The sequence below is a fragment of the Schistocerca nitens genome, chromosome 5 (genome assembly GCF_023898315.1).
Source record: "Schistocerca nitens isolate TAMUIC-IGC-003100 chromosome 5, iqSchNite1.1, whole genome shotgun sequence".
Taxonomy (NCBI): Eukaryota; Metazoa; Arthropoda; class Insecta; order Orthoptera; family Acrididae; genus Schistocerca; species Schistocerca nitens.
The window spans coordinates 86,694,021-86,714,291 of record NC_064618.1 but is presented as its reverse complement, the minus strand read 5'-3'; the positions used below and the strand labels follow the sequence as shown (position 1 = coordinate 86,714,291).

Below are 20,271 nucleotides of genomic sequence, written 5' to 3'. Positions count from 1 at the left end.
GCCAACGTTCTATTTGCTATTATTGTCCCTTTTCTGGTTCAACTGGCTCTCAGCACGATAGGACTTAACATCCGTGCTCATCAGTCCCCTAGAACTTAGAACTACTTAAACCTAACTAACCGAAGGACAGCACACAACACCCTGTCATCACGAGGCAGAGAAAATCCCTGACCCCGCCGGGAATCGAACCCGGGAACCCGGGCGCGGGAAGCGATAACGCTAGCGCACGACCTCTAGCTGCGGACTGTCCCTTTTCAACGACACTGTTTGTCATCCCTTTATGAGCATTAATACATAAACTCAGCACCTCAGTAGAGAGATTATTTGTTGGTGCACAAAGATTCACTGTAAATGCCTACGCTGATGATGTTACCATTGTAATTACCGAACCTCAAAATACCGTAAAAGTGTCAGAAATAATGGATGATTATAAAGAAGCAGCCAGGGGCAACAATAAATAATGTTAAAACACAGAAAATGTGGCTAAATGAAAGTGATCACCCCATGCCACACTGCTTCACCAAAGGTGTTGAAATGGAAGTGCTGGGAGTCAAGGAAAAACATATATGAGTTAGTTGACGCCGATTCCAAAAGCGTGGCAGAAAACGTTAGGTGCACTGATAGCGAATACTACAAGAGAATTAAACGTTGTTCAAAGGACTGAATCAGTAAACATACTGGCCCTACCGAAAATCAGGTATGTTGCTCAAATCATACACATTTCCAGAAAATGTATTTCATAAACTAGAAAGTACACTGGCTGGTTTATTTGGAAAGGTATGTTGTTTCTGGTAGCCAGGGATCAACTGACGAAACTATTTAACGAAGGTGGCCTAGCCTTAACAGCCTGTGAGGAGAAATGTTCAGCCCTTACAACGAAAACTCTCATACATACCCTCAAATTAGCAGCCAGTCCGTCGGACTTACTAAAGGCTGGCTGGTGTGTCGTGTCGAAAATAGAGATGACAGATGGATGGCAGCAAATATAATTCGTGGCTTGCAAACTGAAACATATGTTTTAGAGAAGACTCCAAATGTAAGATTCTATACGACGAAGAAAATAATCGAAATCATTGGGAAACATGTCTCCCAGAAAACCAGATAAAACACAAAGACTCTGGAAGACGCTCGTCAAATTTAGCATATAAATCCTTAAGCTCAAGGTTGCGCTCAGTAGCTTACATACTGATAAATGATTCGATTCCAACAGCTACGCGTTGCCACAGAAGGAAACTAACAAGTCATCTGTGCAGTCAGTACTGTGGAATAGTTGACACTGCCGTACACCGAACAGTAAGTTGCTCCAGAATTGCAGGACTCTGGAAATGGATCGAGTTTAAATCAGCAAATTTGCTATCAGCCGTTGTTAACCAAATAAATAACAATAATGTATATGGACGAAAATCGTTTCCAACATCCAACTGGTTCGTATATTGTTTTATAAAGTACATCTTCAGCGAGGGAGGGCAGAGTCTATGAATGACCTGAAATAACACTTGAACAATGAAAAACAAGAAATCCTCAACAATAAACGCTGAAGAGAAAAGTTCTTACCATTTATGCATTTAATTTTTATGTTGTATTTAAAGACAATGTCAAAGTTTTGTGATAACTGTTGGGGACTAAATTTATTTACAGAGAGAGAGAGAGATTATGCAATTAACGTTGCTGTTTGACATTCCTGGCTTCATTTCCCGCCTGGGTAAGTTTTTGTTCTATTCTCATCTGGATGTCAGCATTGTCCTCATCATCATTTTAACTCCACCATTTTAACTCCACATAAAAGTCACCGAAGTGGCGTCAAAAAAACAAAACTAAAAAAGTCTTGCACCAACATCCGGAACATCCCAACTGAGATCCCTTGGCCAATAAATCCATATGCACATTTCATTTCATTATATTGATATGCGAGTGCAGCCATGGGTAACAGCTAGAATGCAGTGCTTACACAATCCTCAAAGTGTTCAATCCATGCCAGTCCATACTACCGAACTAATATTATAAATGTGAAAATAACTGTCTGTTACGTTTTCACCTCTTAACAGCTGAATCGATATCCATGAAATTTGGTGTGAGTTAATTTGAAACCTGATGAAGAAGATAGGACAGTTTACAAAGCATATAGCCAGATATTTATTGATATGAAGAATATTACGCAAGTGAAGGAGAAAGAAACCTGGCGTTCTACGGATCGGAGCGTGGAATGTCAGATCCCTTAATCGGGCAGGTAGGTTAGAAAATTTGAAAAGGGAAATGGATAGGTTAAAGTTAGATATAGTGGGAATTAGTGAAGTTTGGTGGCAGGAGGAACAAGACTTCTGGTCAGGTGACTACAGGGTTATAAACACAAAGTCAAATAGGGGTAATGCAGGAGTAGGCTTAATAATGAATAGGAAAATAGGGACGCGGGTAAGCTACTACAAACAGCATAGTGAACGCATTATTGTGGCCAAGATAGATACGAAGCCCACGCCTACTACAGTAGTACAAGTTTATATGCCAACTAGCTCTGCAGATGACGAAGAAATTGAAGAAATGTATGATGAAATAAAAGAAATTATTCAGATAGTGAAGGGAGACGAAAATTTAATAGTCATGGGTGACTGGAATTCGAGTGTAGGAAAAGGAAGAGAAGGAAACGTAGTAGGTGAATATGGATTGGGGCTAAGAAATGAAAGAGGAAGCCGCCTGGTAGAATTTTGCACAGAGCACAAATTAATCATAGCTAACACTTGGTTTAAGAATCATGAAAGAAGGTTGTATACATGGAAGAACCCTGGAGATACTAAAAGGTATCAGATAGATTATATAATGGTAAGACAGAGATTTAGGAACCAGGTTCTAAATTGTAAGACATTTCCAGGGGCAGATGTGGCCTCTGACCACAATCTATTGGTTATGACCTGTAGATTAAAACTGAAGAAACTGCAAAAAGGTGGGAATTTAAGGAGATGGGACCTGGATAAACTGACTAAACCAGAGGTTGTAGAGGGTTTCAGGGAGAGCATAAGGGAACAATTGACAGGAATGGGGGAAAGAAATACAGTAGAAGAAGAATGGGTAGTTTTGAGGGATGTAGTAGTGAAGGCAGCAGAGGATCAAGTAGGTAAAAAGACGAGGGCTAGTAGAAATCCTTGGGTAACAGAAGAAATATTGAATTTAATTGATGAAAGGAGAAAATATAAAAATGCAGTAAATGAAGCAGGCAAAAAGGAATACAAACGTCTCAAAAATGAGATCGACAGAAAGTGCAAAATGGCTAAGCAGGGATGGCTAGAGCACAAATTTAAGGATGTAAAGGCTTATCTCACTAGGGGTAAGATAGATACTGCCTACAGGAAAATTAAAGAGACCTTTGGAGATAAGAGAACCACTTGTATGAACATCAAGAGCTCAGATGGAAACCCAGTTCTAAGCAAAGAAGGGAAAGCAGAAAGGTGGAAGGAGTATATAGAGGGTCTATACAAGGGCGATGTACTTGAGGACAATATTATGGAAATGGAAGAGGATGTAGATGAAGATGAAATGGGAGGTACGATACTGCGTGAAGAGTTTGACAGAGCACTGAAAGACCTGAGTCGAAACAAGGCCCCCGGAGTAGACAACATTCCATTTGAACTACTGACGGCCTTGGGAGAGCCAGTCCTGACAAAACTCTACCATTTGGTGAGCAAGATGTATGAAACAGGCGAAATACCCTCAGACTTCAAGAAGAATATAATAATTCCAATCCCAAAGAAAGCAGGTGTTGACAGATGTGAGAATTACCTAACAATCAGTTTAATAAGCCACAGCTGCAAAATACTAACACGAATTCTTTACAGACGAATGGAAAAACTAGTAGAAGCCGACCTCGGGGAAGATCAGTTTGGATTCCGTAGAAATACTGGAACACGTGAGGCAATACTGACCTTACGACTTATCTTAGAAGGAAGATTAAGGAAAGGCAAACCTACGTTTCTAGCATTTGTAGACTTAGAGAAAGCTTTTGACAATGTTGACTGGAATACTCTCTTTCAAATTCTGAAGGTGGCAGGGGTAAAATACAGGGAGCGAAAGGCTATTTACAATTTGTACAGAAACCAGATGGCAGTTATAAGAGTCGAGGGACATGAAAGGGAAGCAGTGGTTGGGAAGGGAGTAAGACAGGGTTGTAGCCTCTCCCCGATGTTATTCAATCTGTATATTGAGCAAGCAGTAAAGGAAACAAAAGAAAAATTCGGAGTAGGTATTAAAATCCATGGAGAAGAAATAAAAACTTTGAGGTTCGCCGATGACATTGTAATTCTGTCAGAGACAGCAAAGGACTTGGAAGAGCAGTTGAACGGAATGGATGGTGTCTTGAAGGGAGGATATAAGATGAACATCAACAAAAGCAAAACGAGGATAATGGAATGTAGTCAAATTAAATCGGGTGATGCTGAGGGTATTAGATTAGGAAATGAGACACTTAAAGTAGTAAAGGAGTTTTGCTATTTGGGGAGCAAAATAACTGATGATGGTCGAAGTAGAGAGGATATAAAATGTAGACTGGCAATGGCAAGGAAAGCGTTTCTGAAGAAGAGAAATTTGTTAACATCGAGTATAGATTTAAATGTCAGGAAGTCATTTCTGAAAGTATTTGTATGGAGTGTAGCCATGTATGGAAGTGAAACATGGACGGTAAATACTTTGGACAAGAAGAGAATAGAAGCTTTCGAAATGTGGTGCTACAGAAGAATGCTGAAGATTAGATGGGTAGATCATATAACTAATGAGGAGGTACTGAATAGGATTGGGGAGAAGAGGAGTTTGTGGTACAACTTGACCAGAAGAAGGGATCGGTTGGTAGGACATGTTCTGAGGCATCAAGGGATCACCAATTTAGTATTGGAGGGCAGCGTGGAGGGTAAAAATCGTAGGGGGAGACCAAGAGATGAATACACTAAGCAGATTCAGAAGGATGTAGGTTGCAGTAGGTACTGGGAGATGAAGAAGCTTGCACAGGATAGAGTAGCATGGAGAGCTGCATCAAACCAGTCTCAGGACTGAAGACCACAACAACAACAACACAAGGAAAAAGCTATTTATTCTTTCACTTTTGAACTTCATTACATTTGTGAAAATGCTTTTATTGTTGATACGTTCCATGTAACATGATTAAACGTAATCGATACAGTGCTTATTCAATTCTCAACCTGTTTAATCCATACCTCCACACTAATACGAGCATTATGAATTAAACGCACACAACACTGGTTTAATATTCTACAACATTTATTATTTGTACACGAACCGGTTTTCGGCTGTTATGTCATCATCAAGCACAAAGATAAGTATGTGGTGCAGTGAAATTTTGTTGGATCAAAGATTTTAAACTAGTGCATGCACAGAGTACTTCCATTTCCAAAGATGAAAATGTTAATGTTACAATAGGAATAAAACAAGCGAGGCTATTTCAGTGTAAATATAAGATTATTTATTTAACTAAGATAAAATATGCGAACATTAACTAATGAACTACAGACAACTTACAACAGTTGTACATAGAAGAACTTAACTGAACAGTATTGTTAATTGCGAAAGTAGATCTCTCTGTTACGTTTTCACGACTTTACCCCTGAACCGATTCCGATGGTATTTGGTATGGAGATAGCCTAAACTCTGAGGAAGACAACAGGCTACTTTACAAAGTTGTATCTTTTTGAATATTATTTTCATTTTTAAGTATGGTATACGTGAATGACTTGCAGACGACGCTGGTTCGACAGTCAGCGACTTTTAGTGTCTATAGATTATTGTGTGACAGTGCAAATCCAATGCTTTTGTGCGCATGGTTTATGATATTGAGTTGCTGCACCACTTGGCATTGCTGAAGAACTTTGGTGGATTTACAACAATAACATCGGGCAGTAATCCCGAGAACCGTATTTAAAACTATTACTATAAGCCTCGTAAACGTCTGATTTAGCGCGTAGGGAGTTCAAGCTACGATAGTTACTCGAATTCAACAAACCTCAGAGCAGTCTCATGGCCGCCGGAAGACGGATGCAGAACACCAGGCAGCCATAAGAGCTACAGAGACATTAGAACAGTCGCAAGCCTGTCGCATTTTACTCCTGGTGGCGTCTGCCGCAGCCGGGCTCAGCACCCGCTACGACCAGATCAGTGGCCGCATCCTGCTGCTGTCTGACAGGGGTGAGTGTGGGCCGAGGGCGCTGTGTGCGGGGGCTGTCCAGAGCGGGCAGCCTGCTGGCTCTGCGCTGCTGCAAGCTGCCACAGTTTCTACACAACACCTGCACCTCACCCTGTGTTTGTAACCCACGCCTACACTGACTGATCAAAAGCATCCTGACACCTGTTATTCGAAATTAATATAGGGTGTATCCACCTTTTACCTTTTTGATGGCTTGTACTCTGATGAGTATACTTTCAGTTAGGTGCCTGAATTACTGTAGAGCATGAGAGACCATTCTTCACCAAACCAGAGAAGGTTCTAATGTTCGACACTGCTGATTGGTGCAAAGTCGACATCCTAAGTCATGTCGAAGGTGTTCCATTAAATTCAGGTAAGGTCTCTGGGAAGGCCAGCCCTTTCAGATATGGTATTATCTGCAGACCATTACATCACATATGCTGCTTTATGACAGGGTGCTTCCTCATCCTAGTACAAGCAAACACCATCTCTGAATTCTGTAAAAATTTCCATATCCTTTGCAATAAGGAGAGCACATCTTGGCCTTAAAAAACACCCCATACTTCAACACTACTACCACTACTTCATACTTCGCTGTTGGCACTAAAAATGATGCATATGATCTTCTCCTGACATTCGCTGAACCCAAATCTTTCCCTCAGATTGCTACAGGGTACAGCACAGTCCATTACACAAGATCACTAACGGTTTCTAGGGGCAAATAAAATTTAAATTTATTTCGCATAATTATTGGCTGAATTTAAAAATAAAAATACTACCAGAATTAACTCATTTTGACGTATACTCCTATGATAAAAGTTTAACAAAATAATATAGGTACTAACACTTCAAGTATTTTTCTTGAAACAATGTTACTGATGCCATGCAAATATAAATATTTCATTCATACATTATTTCAGAATGAGAGCACTTATCGACTTCTAACACCCTTTACATATAATTTTAATGCTTTACAAAAACTTTTTCTCGCTGGACCCATTCTCCCTCCCTCACCACACACACAAACACAAAGTGATAGTTTATCTCTTACTAAAGTTTCACTGCCCACATAATAAAACTTCAACATCAGACATGTCATTTTAATTTATTACTTCTTTACTACCCATCATATTCAAGATACAGTTTGAATGCAGTATGTACATATACGACTGAATGTACCTGCAAAATTACTTCATTGTTCAGCATGCAATTCAGGAGATAAGATGTCATAGACATTTTCATGTGTGAAAACCTAGCTTCCGATTAAAATGGGACAGAGTGAAACTTCAACATGCAAGTTGTTTCAATTTATTGTATCTTTACTATCTAATCTATTTCCAGCACAATATGGAGACTGTATCCACATATGTCAATGAAAATACTTGCAAAGATGCCTCATCATATATTACATAGTTCAGGTGACATGACGTCATAAACATTGAAATGCATAAAAAAATTTGCTTTTTGCGTGATATTCCGTGCATATTATCCAGACTTATGTTCGTGCAGTGTTTCACAAATGATAACTTTTAACGAATCCCAACAAAGTTTAAGCATAATTTCAAAATTTTTGCATACTTATTCTCACTTACATGCTCATAGTCAATGATTTGTCACATAAACTCAATTGTATGGCGTTCAGACATTTGAAGCTGTATTATATGCTGGAGTCTGACCATTCAACTAGCCGGGATTTACTGGTTTATTCCAGCTCTCTGCACACTGTCGCTGGTCTAGCTGGACTACTGGCAGCACTTTGGTACTCACCAGTAATTCCTCCCTCTGATCTCATGCGATTTTTTTACATTCAGCCTCTGGAATCTTCGACGATCCCTATCCTACGTACATCAGGTCTGATAGGTCTTGCTTTAGCTGTGGTTACTGTTACACGTTTCCATTTCATAATCACATCAGCAACCAGTTGACTTCAGCAGATTCAAAAGGTTCAAATATCCAAGATGGATTTGTTTCTCAGGTGACATTACATGACTGCTCCTCTACTGACAACACAATACTCCCCACCACATCTCATACCAGCGGATCCACCTCTCAAGCCATCTAGCGGTCAGTTCTGCATTACACAGGGGTGGTCAGATTCTTTTGATTCGATGTGATAGAAGAGAAGACGGAAGTTGCCGTGTATATTTATGTATCAGCGCTACTTCTATCACATAATTTCACTTGTTCTTCGAATTACTGTCGATAAGAATCAACGTTAAATGGATTCTCAATTAAATAACTGCCTGTGGGAGAGGCCCATCTGATATGACGTCTGAAATGGCCCAAATTCGGAATATTAAATTTTCCAATAAAATTCGTTACAAACTAAATTTACAAATTTTAGTTAGAAATTAATTTTATTGAGAAGACATACATTGATGAGCCAAAACATTATGAGCACCTTCTTAACAGTTTGTTTGTCAGTCTTTCGGACGAGGTACATCACTGAACTTGTGCATCGGGCATCCGACAGTTTGCTGGTAGGTTTGAGCTGTTATGTGGCACTAGATGTCTACACAAAGATCACGTAATTCGCGTAAATAATAGTCCACTGATTTGCGTACGCTGTCACGGCGACCGATAGCGGCCGAGATGGATTCCATTGGATTTACATCAGGAGAATTTTGTCGCATAGAAATCAAACCACTGTAGCACGGTTCTGATTCGTAGACATGGACAGTTATACTACTGAAAGATGACATCGCGTTGAGGAAGGCATCAGGAATGAAGGGAAATTGCTGCTTTGCAACTGTGAGCGTATCTTCGAGATAACGGTTTGTGAGTTCATGTGCAGATTACCACACTTATAGATTCTTAAAATCAGACACCAAACTACAAGAAAGAAAAATTTATGAAATACATATCCATTATGTTGGTCATTCAAACTTCTGCCATTAGCCAATATGAATGCAGGAAGTTCAGCTGAGGACAGAGTAGTGTTCTTTGCGCAAAAAATACAAATGAGCAAACTGAACTGACTCAAATCTTATACACTTACCTGCGCATTCAGTTTGTGTACGACAATGGATACATATACATCAGTGACAACTGCTGCAATTGATAACAATTACGTACTCCACACCAGGGAAACATCATTGAAATTCATATCCACGCTTTGGAAAGGTTGCCTGACGGTGACCGGTAGATGGTAAATGAATACGATGCCGTTCTTTAAAACATATGTATTTAAAAAGCACATGATAATTCGCTTGACGACCTCCTAAGACATAGTCTTCATTCCTTCCATGGTATGTAAGGTTCTGCTCGGGTGTAAATTGTGCCAGTGGTAAAAACCAATCAACACTCTCAGGGCACGATTTCAATGATAATATTATCGATGTCAACGCCACTAAACGAGAGTGAATTCATTCACCAAAGAGGGTTCAATAATCAGAATCGAGAGAAGGCGCCAACATAAAGAATTCCGAACTAGATCCTCTCGGGGTAGTGAAGTCAATTAGGGAAGTTTTCCTATCCAGATTGTAAACCAATTACACTACTTTCGGAGTATGCTGATGCAGTAATATACACCCAGTCGTTCAGCGAAAAATTCCTACGTAAGGACTGAAAAGTAGCACAGGTCACACCAGTACCCAAGAAAGAAAACAGAACTTACTGAACTTGTTCTCCAACAACAGGGCTACTGCTGCTAATAGAAAGAATATAACTAACATAAGAAGTGCAATTTGAATTCATAACCCATATATAGACTATTCAGATTCATGTCCTCTTATAAGTTACAATCTTTGTCAAGGTTAACGTTGAACCTTGGAACTGAGACATGGAACATCGACTGGATCTTAAAACAACCTTTAACTTCTTTTATACAGAGGACGTTTTTCAAAAGTATCTCTATTTATGTAAGGTATTTAGCGGCTCCTGAATGTAGGTCGACGACCGTGAGAACTGTTAACACCTTGCACAAGCAGACATTTCCTCTCGCGAAGTTACTTCGATCGTCGTCCATTTTGAATTAGCTCGTTGGCCCTGCACATTACTCAAGACATGCAAAATAATAATTCCACACAGTGTCTGTGCAATTACTTACGTTAGGTCCTATCATACTGTTCATTAGTGAGTACCACTGCCGATAAGAAAGCACAGGGATACATATACAGGCTAGTCAAAATAGTAATTACACACTCCTTGTTTGAGAGCGGAAATGGCTGGTCGTACACTAAGACACAGTGGTATAAAGAAAAGGCAGCCAAGGTCACTGCAGTCGACCCATGTACCTGTTACAAGTAAGATGAAAGTAGATTTCTGTGTTGTAGAAAGCTACATGTTTCCCATGTTTAAATATTGAAGACTATGTATGTTCTATATATTCTTTTACATAATTAAAAAATTGTTTCCCAGTGTTTTTTATTATTTTATTATAGTTGTTTTATGTATTACTGACTGTTGTACATTAACTCACAGCAACTATCTTCTTGCATGTAGCAGGTGGAGACGAGGTAGAGGTGGGATACATCGAAGCTTCCAGCAACCAGCGGTCTGCAGTTCCACGCCACGAGACTCGTGGGAAAGAGGAGTCCTTCGACTTTGGCGCCTCCAGAGTTCTCGTCCGGCACCAAGACAGGTCGGGCGAATGTCTCTGGATCCGGCACACCAAAGACAATCCGAGTGAGATAATCACAATGTGTCAGCGGCACCTGAGGAGCCACATCTACGGTGGTGTCGAATCGACTTACCGCACCTGGCCCATCGAGGACAACGTGTACAAGCACTACGCATACGTCGCCGAACATACGGACCACGCCACCATCGCTACACGTTACTGGGTTTTCTCCGACGGAAGACTCGTCCATGTTCACACGAACGTTCCTCTCTTCGTCGACCAAAGCAGCAATCAGACGAGTAATAAACTGTGCTTCAGTGCCGAGAACGCGTCTCTCTACCCAGAGGACCGAAGCGACAACGTGCTGGAATACGAGCTGTGTACATATGGTGATGCGAAGGAGGCGCACTTGGTCGGTATCCAGAAGTACCTGGGCAAACCTACGGCGATTCCAGACGAATACTTTGGTGTTCAGCCTTTCTGGGAAGTGGGGCCACCTGAACAGAACGTGAGAGAGCGCGCCGCAGGCATAATCGAGCACGGGTTCGGCTACAGCCTTCTCGAAATAGCCAACTTCTGGGAGAGCTGCCACGGAAGCTTCACCCCGGACACCACCAAGTTCCCCGACATGAAGGCGCTCGTGGACGACCTCCACGCACTGGGAGTCCCCGTCGCGTTGTGGATACACCCATTTATAAACAGTGACTGCGAACCCTTCTTCTCTGAGGCACAGTCCAAAGGTTACTTTGTGCGCAATAGCAATGGCAGCATCTCTACTCACTGGTAGGGTGGATGGGTTGGCATTATCGACTTCACCAATCCTGATGCGGTAGCTTGGTGGACTGATCGAGTTGCGGTGAGTACATTCGCTACAAATTCTAGTGTCTATGGCATCGAAATCAGTTACAAAGTACGACTCTATGTAACTATTGTAGGACCAATCGCTTGGAGAAATTCTTATGGTCTTTAATTCTGATAAAAGAAAATACTCACTTTTGGTAATTCAAAGGATTTTAGAGATACATTGTGCAATAAATACAGCTTACAAACGGATGGCTATTAAGACTATATCCTATTCATGTGTCTAGGCAGCCCATAGAGATAGTTCATATGACGAGCAATTGGAATATTTAACATTTAACACAGAGAGCAGGGATGCAGTAATTTGACCTGTAGCTCACCAATCCATAACCTTAAGCAGACAAGAGGGTGAAGTAAAAGGAGAAAGGTCTGGTCATTTATGAATCGAGAGTAGGCTAGTAAGCTTTTTATTTACTTAGTTAGGAACATTTGCTATTGGTTCATTAAATTTAAAATGAATCCATACACACATATTTGTCAATATAACTGAATGCAGCGAATGCCATAGAAGAAATCATCAGGGAGCCTCATATTCAATGTAACTTTGAAACTCACTGCTGCTGTTTGTCCATAAGTGTACTTCAATTTTCGGATTAGCTTATGCTTTTGCTTTTCGTCATTCGAACTGCATACTATCAAATGACGAGGTGTTTCGTTTACAGCACTCAGTGAGTGACGTACGTGGTATACTCAGAATAAATGCTATATATGGGTACTTAAAGATTCCTTGTATGTGTTCTGATAAAAGATACATATGCCTTATGGAAATAGATGATAATTTTTTTTAAACGTCAGTCTTCTGAAACGTTTAATGCAGCCGACTGCGAACATCTCCGCTGTGCCAGTTGGCAAACCAACTCTTCGACCATACGTCATATGTTATTTATTGTGTGTCGACCAGTCTCTGTCTTCGCCTACATTGTTTTCCTCTACAATTCCCACTAGTGTCACGTAAGTTGCTCATTTTATTTCTGTTCTTTACTTTACATGTCTACATCCATGGCGTTAAATTGAGGAGCAAATCTCTTTGATCATGGAATTGGTTAATACATCAGGAAAGTAATAGCACATATAATAAAATGTACACGAGTCGTTTATACACACCTGTCCTACCATCCTGCTCCTTTTCCTTCTTGCTGTCATACTTTTCCATATGTTTCTTTATTCGCTGACTCTGGAGCACCACATCACAGACCGTCCGATTCTGTCCTTCTCCAGTTTTTCACATACTAACTGATTCACTGCCATACAATGCTGTGCACTAAACGTACACTCTCAAGGTACTTTTCCCGAAATTGAGGCTCTGTTTGATAAGAGTACAATACTTTTGCTCAGGAGTGCCCAATTTCCCTACAGCGGTCTGCTTTCTGTCATGACCTCTTTCCTCAGTCCATTTAGAAGGTGGTTGTATCCCTTTACTTCGTCTTCTTTGTGGTCGGAAATTTCAATGTTCGGTTTTTCGGTAATCTCTCTTCTGCTACTTCTCATTACTTCCATCTCTCTTCGGTTGACTCTCAATATACACTTAGTACTCGTTAAACTGTTTATTCCAGCCAACAGTTCCTACAGTTCCCTCTGAATGTCACTCAGAATAACGAACTCATCTGCAACTCTCATTACTGACGTTCTTTCACCCTGAATTCTAATCGAATAACGAATGAGGTCGTCCTACAAGAAACAGGAAAGAAGAAAAGACTCCAAAAAGTACTAGACCAACACAAACCAAAACTCAAGAACACTTACTTAATTAGACATGACACTTTTTTACAAAATATTTTCGAGGAAAATCATTAAGGAAGAAAATGAGGGGACGACTGTGTATATCAAATGTAAATGTTCTTCACACATGCATTGGAAGAGGAGTGCTGAAGAGAGGAGATGTGGCTGCAGAGACCAGGTTTTCGCCTTTTGAAACAACAAGAATTTTAATTCCACTCTTGAAATTTATTTTTTTTTCCGTCCTTGTGTAACACCATAGCTCTAATGATCTACTGATTTATTTTGCTTTTATTTATTTAATGTTACTTCTGTAAATGTGTGTGATTGAATGGGTAACACATAACTGTATATTTCTTTATTTGTTAATATGTGCAAATGTTCTGTGTTATCCAATGCGTTTGTTTGTTGTTATGTAAACTGCTGATCCTCACTTAGGAATCTTAGCAATTATTGCATCATAAGGTGTAGTGGTTCCCCACGGGAACGGTATTGCATCAGAATGCGCAAATTGTGTTTGGCCTTGCGGAAAAAGGTGGGACTGGTAGCCACCGGAGACAGACGAAGTGAGTCAGTCGGAAAGCACACGGAGACGGAGTAAGGAAGACGGAAGCAGTCGGAGACGAGCCAGCAGACGGAAAGCCGTCGGAGACGAGCCACCAGACGGACACGAGTTACGAGTCCGTGCTATTCCATGGGAAAGACGCATATTGTGCTGATTTCCGAGAGAGGATTTTCATGCTTCTCTCCAAGGGCTCGAATAGTTGGAAATATTCTGGAATTTGTCCCTATCATCGCCATCAAGAAATCGGCCTGCAATTCCACCTACCTGCATGCAGTTGCCACCACATTGCGCAATCGTTGCATCATAGTGACATTATGATGTACGGTGAAGGATCAGCTTAAAGGATGTGCTAATGTGCTGAAATATAAGGTAATTTATATCTGAATTTGTGTATCTACCTTGACTTTTCTCCTCATCATAACCTCTTAGGATCCTCACCGTTTGGACTATACTGATTACCGAGTGTCCTTACTGAAAGTACATTGGAGCCTAGAGTGATTTTGTTAATTAAAGCCTCTTGAACTGAAAAATAATTTTCCTAGTAAAAACTGCTTATTAATGTGTTGTTGCCAACTTCAAGTAAAAGTTCTTAAGACTGAGGCTTATAATGTTTTTTGCTTAGTAAATGATTACATTACTGCTTATTATTGCAAATCGCAGAAGGTGAGTCAGTGTCTTGCATATATGTTAATTTTGTGTCTCACTGCAGTAAAAGTGGAAAACTGCAATAGTAGGAAATTATATATTCAGGTGTACTCTCTCTCTCTCTCGTGTATTAGAAGTGCATATTAATAATAACGTTATAAAGACAAGTCACTTTGTGTAAAGTAATAGTGTGTTTCGGTAGCTGTTATAATTTTGCAAATTGTTTCTGCTGCTCTAATTGTTGGTTTCAACCTTATCATATGTATATGTATGTATCAGAGTTAATTGCACTCGCTTGTGGTCAAGTATAGGTTGTGTTTATCTGTTAAAATTATTAATTACTATTTTCTTCAATGAGGATGTTGATCATTCTTTTGCCTAGTTAGGCTGGCGGCCGTTTTACTATTATCAGTTTAATTGTGCAGGAAGGCAATTTCTTCGTTTGTCACTGTTTAATTAGTTACGTAATTCTGACTTTCATTTCCGATAAGCCACTTCCGTTAGGTACAACATGGTCAAAGAACAAAATTCCTCTCAGAGGGTAACACTGTTCTGATTGCGTTATACCATAATTACTATAACAAAATAATTCTGTTTTGTAAACTGACTCCTACTTTGGGGTTATGGTGTAATAGTAGCAGAGTGTAGTGTTATACGTGGCTTTTCTTTGACAGGATTACTTGTTCTGTTGGGACATAATAAGTAATAAACCAAACTTGGTATTTGATTACGCAAGCTACGTAAACATTGCGCTCACGCAAAGTCCTAGTAGTGTTATACTTGCTTGTTCAATAAATAGTTTCAACACAAGGAGTAAAAAACTGTATCCACGTCTTACATCCGTTTCAATCCGAGCACTTCGTTCTTGATCTTCCATTCTTCCCTGGCGGTATTCCTCGAGATATCCAGATGTGAGACTAATCCAGAATGTGGATCCTGTTTTTATTTTCAGTGAGAACTCAACTGTTTTCTTTTCCCACACAACCTGTGCATCATTATCGATAGAATAGCCTTGATACTTCACAGCTGCGTACCACCGCAGAATCACATAGGCTTTCTAAGTCAGGATACGTCACTTACTTTGCCTCACAGGTACGGAATTATTTTTGTAATCTCTTGCAGGCGCTCCGCAACGAGACGGGCGTGGACTCCTTCATGTTCGACTTCGGCGAGACCAGCTACCTGCCGCAGCCGCCACAGCTCACACCGCTCGAGAGGACGCCCGTGGTCTACACCGACGCGTACGCCAAGGCAGTGGCCCAGTTCGGGCCCATGGCGAGGCTGCGGTCCGGCGTCGAGAGCCAGCGCCTGCCCAACTTCTTCCACATGGACGCGGTGGACACGTCGTGGAGCACGCAGAACGGCCTGAAGACGCTGCTGCCCAAGCTGCTGGAGATGAGCCTGCAGGGCTACCCCTTCGTGACGCCGGAGAGGGTGGGCGGCAGCGCCAAGACGGGCGTCATCGCCACTCGCGAGCTGTACATCCGCTGGCTGGAGGCCAGCGCCTTCATGCCCGCCGTCCACTTCCGCACCGTGCCCTGGGACTACGACAACGAGATGCGTCCCGTGCTCGTGTGTCTGTAAAAGCTACTTCTAAAGTAAACATCGCTTCGCAGCGTTGATACAATGCGTGACGTACACAGAATCGACAGATTAAGCCATTCTATATATAGTAACACTGTAAGGTATGCTGTACTGAAAACTTGTATGAGTTCAGTTTCAGCAGGGCGGCTCACGTCTGTGACTTGTGACTACTTTTACAGACGGTGGAGCTCGCACGCAACCTGACGGCTTTGCGCGCTCAGTACGGTCCGAGGATCGTCGAGCTGATGAAGCAGGCAGTGGAGGACGGCACTCCGGTCAACCGGCCCATCTGGTGGCTCGACCCGACAGACTCCACCGCTCTCAAGATCAGCAACGGTATGACAAACAGCTTTTTCTCACTTGATCTATCTTTAGAATTATTCCATTCTAGTTCGAATCTTTCGGTTACGATTTCTCTGACTACTAACATTCGACGTATCCTTCTTTCACTAACTAACATGTTACTGAGGCAATCTCACACTTGAAATTGTGTGGTCTAAAGTGAATAGAGACGATATGTTAAATGTCCTCAGAGGCGCCAGTGCCTGTGTCTGTGGCTGCACTGCTGCTGTTGGAGTCTCGTATCATTTCTCATTTTTATTGTGTCCAAAGGAATATGCATACAAAATCCAGCCAGGTCCTGATGACTTTGTTTGGGGAGACCTCCCAGTATAATTTCAAACCTACACAAACACTAAGTATGCATTACAACTCCACAGACCATTACTCACAGACGTCGCATTTCGTGATCCACTTGGAAATTACTCTTTCCACTCAGTTTCTTCAAGAGGGACTTTGCTTTCAAAGCCTGAAGCCATATATGAGCAGCTATTTGGTGGTAGTCTTTCTTACATTTACATTAATAATGTCCTTAGAAACTGGAAATCAGGTAATTATTGAGGAATTAAATTAGACACACTAATCTAAGGGGGTATGTTTTGGCCTACTTGTCGAATCACGCAGTATTGAGATTTTTGGAGCATTTGGAAGTGGATCATGTCCAGGCTTGAACTGCATGGTAACGTGATGGCAAGCACACTCGTTCTCATGGTTCTGCTTATCACCTCTCCCATCTGAAAACATGTAATTCTGGGTTATCATGCACCATTTCTCGGAGACTAGCAGCAACTGGAGTAGGAAATTTCCATACCACGGATAAGCTGCTGTCGAACGGCTGCGTTTGGACTGTGGCTGCGACTGAGAAGCGTGGACTGCTGATGAATAATCGTCACGCACTTTGCTCAGTGTTGAATCACGGTTCAGCTCTGTCCCAGATCCAGATCACTTCCATTCGTCATGAATGAGGGCAAAGGGGGGGATATCCCATTCTCCCAGTATTTTCCGGAAAGGCACAGCAGTGTTACTCCTGGAGTGCAGAAAGGCACCCAGATTTGGTCTCAACAGAACATGTGTGCAACGAAGTCGAAAGTCAACTTTGTCCCTGTGTCAATATTCGGATATGAAGACCCAGTTGCAACAGATCAGGTTGTCTCAGGAGAACCAGCTGAATCAGTGAATGCATTTGTGCCACCCAGGGTGCAATGTCATACTGATTAGTGGGATGACACTGCCAGTTCTTTGCAAATTTTAGTGACTTTTCTAATCACTAAAATAACATCACATATGCTCTTAAACCATGATGTTGCACGCGTTTCACTTTTTTTTCTCAGGCTGTCTATGTATAGAATTAAAACTTAAAATTTGATTACTTAAGAATAAATTTATGACATGGTGGGTGCTACTTTTTTTTCTTCTTCTTGTTTGGCAGTGTGTCAACAGAATACAGTTTTAAAATTTCAGTACATAAGAATAAAGCTATGACCTTCCACTGTAAATATTCACAACTGTTGAAAACAGTAATTAACAACAAAGTAATTAAACAGGTGCCATATTTTAAATATGTGTGGTGTGAGAGACAGGTTACGTTTTTGACAATCATATAGATGAAAATTTGCAGAAATTCAGTGCAAAATTTGGAACACTGAACAAAATATTTAAATATAAAATCCCCTAAAAAATACAAGAATTACACTTGATACGACTATGGCGATCTCGTTAATGTTGTACTGAAGTGAGAGTTGGATAAAGAAGAAGAAAGATGACAGTAAAGTACAAGAAGCAGAGATGTGCTCCCTGAGGGCAGCAGAGGAAGTGCAAGAAGAGAACTAACACGGAATGAACCTGTCAGACGACTGGGGCGTGTCATGTGCTGACGCTTTGTTTCCCTCCCGTGCAGAGTACCTGCTGGGCGACGACCTGCTGGTGGCGCCGGTGACGTATCGCACGGCCTCGAGGCGCGACATCTACCTGCCCAAGGGCTACTGGCGGGACGAGGTGGACCCCGAGCACCCCACCATACGGGGCCCCACCTGGCTCTACGCCTACCCTGCGCCGCTCAACACTCTGCCCTACTTCACCAGGGTCAGCTCCTAGCTTTCACTGGCTTAAAGCGAGCGCAGTTTCTATGAAGGCTGGCATGACCTTAATATCAATTTATCAGTGACACCGTGTTTACAAGAAGATGTAAGCTTCTGGAAATAAAAAAATTCAGTTAACGTGACTTGTTCCTTCTGTATTGTAGAAGATTTCTGTTTTTGTAATGCGTGAAAGGTGGTGAATGCGAATTACTAATTCACATCTGTTTTAAAAAATTGTTAAAAAAAGTTAAATTGAAAACTAAAAAAGAAAGCCATGTTTACACACGAATGTGTAATGTGAATGTAAAATGACTCGTTCAACATTATTACGATTAATCGTACAAAAGATCCATGGTACATGAAACTAATTAACTAACTATACAAGATACCATTGTAACCTAGTTCAGGCTTCCACATGTTCTATGCTGGTGGTTCTTTGAATTCATTGGATTATACTCTTGCAGAGAATTGCTGTTCTGCGAACTACAATTCATGCACAAAGGTCGCGATAGAGATCATTTACAAACGACAATATACTTTCATGTTTGTGTAAGGTAGGGTGAATAACAGAGCCAAATTCGGCTATTTCTATTGTGTTAGTGTAACATTTCTGCCTTTAGCAGCCATCATATTTTGGTCTAACACCTTATCCTCAGAGCAGGACCATCCATTTACATCAGGAAAGGAACACATTTAAATCAAGACATGACCTTAGCTCCACAATTGAGGACAGGTATCAGCTATTGAATTAATAGGGCTTCATAACAATAAGAAATCAATCAATGTGTTTATGTTTCCATCATTGAGTGGTAGGTATAACGGAAACTTTTTTAATAAACTACCAGAACTTCTATGGGAAACCTGAACTACAAAAGACAATATTATCTCATGTGGAGACGTAAATATAAACACAAATATGATAGACGAAACTAATAGCACACTTATAAATAACTTTCAGACTTTTGGCATGTCCCTTTTGGTTAAAAGAGCAACAATGGTTGCTACAAAGGCTTCATCATTAATCGCCCATGTGTCCACAAATGTGAACAGGGAAAACTGTGACATAGCTGTAAATGATCATGGCCTTTCATACAATTTGTGTTAAATAATAACAAAATTGGATATGAAAAGAAAATACCTGAAGTACAGACCTACAAAAGGCATCTATCTATTGAAATAAAAGACTTTTCAAGAGAACTAGCAAACCAAAGTTAGGATGAAACATACAAAGAAACTAATGTAAATGCGAAATTCCTTATGTCCTCAACATTATCTAAATCGGACTTTGATAAGACATTTCGAAAATTAATATCAATGTGTCACAAAAACAACTGGACAAAGTTCTCCTAAATATTTATGTATCTCACCACCAAGACAAAGAGTCATAATGGATGAGTGTCCCTAAATTTCTACCATAGGTACAAAAAGATTTATAACAAGTCACTTTGTGGCGTTATTGTCTGTGTCAATTTTCCCATGATTTGCGTCATTCATGGCAGGAAAAAAAAAACTTTTAAACTCGGTCTTGACGGTCCTACAGTTTATCCAAGGTTAAACAACCCACAAACAACAATTATAACCTGTTGTACGCCCTATTTGTTGTTACTGTGGCAGTGCTTTTGCTGTCTACAGCGCACAAACTCAACAATCAACTATACAAGGTAAACATTAATAAAAGCGATAGATTCCAGGGATGGATTCCTAACTGGAAATGGGGGAAAGAAGGGTCTGTGAACATGTGTCCAGA

General features: G+C 40.8%; 2 protein-coding genes across 2 annotated transcripts in view; both read left to right on the top strand.

Annotated features, from left to right (window-relative positions):
• Positions 1-20,271, top strand: part of LOC126260238 (myogenesis-regulating glycosidase-like) — a 557,090-nt gene that overhangs the window by 441,137 nt on the left and 95,682 nt on the right. The window lies entirely within an intron of this gene.
• LOC126260286 (myogenesis-regulating glycosidase-like) lies at positions 1,920-18,540 on the top strand. The gene is made up of 7 exons (XM_049957611.1): positions 1,920-1,923; positions 6,118-6,291; positions 10,598-11,406; positions 11,524-11,592; positions 15,646-16,095; positions 16,287-16,443; positions 18,344-18,540. Exons 1-7 carry the CDS (start codon positions 1,920-1,922, stop codon positions 18,538-18,540), a joined length of 1,860 nt encoding a protein of 619 aa, XP_049813568.1.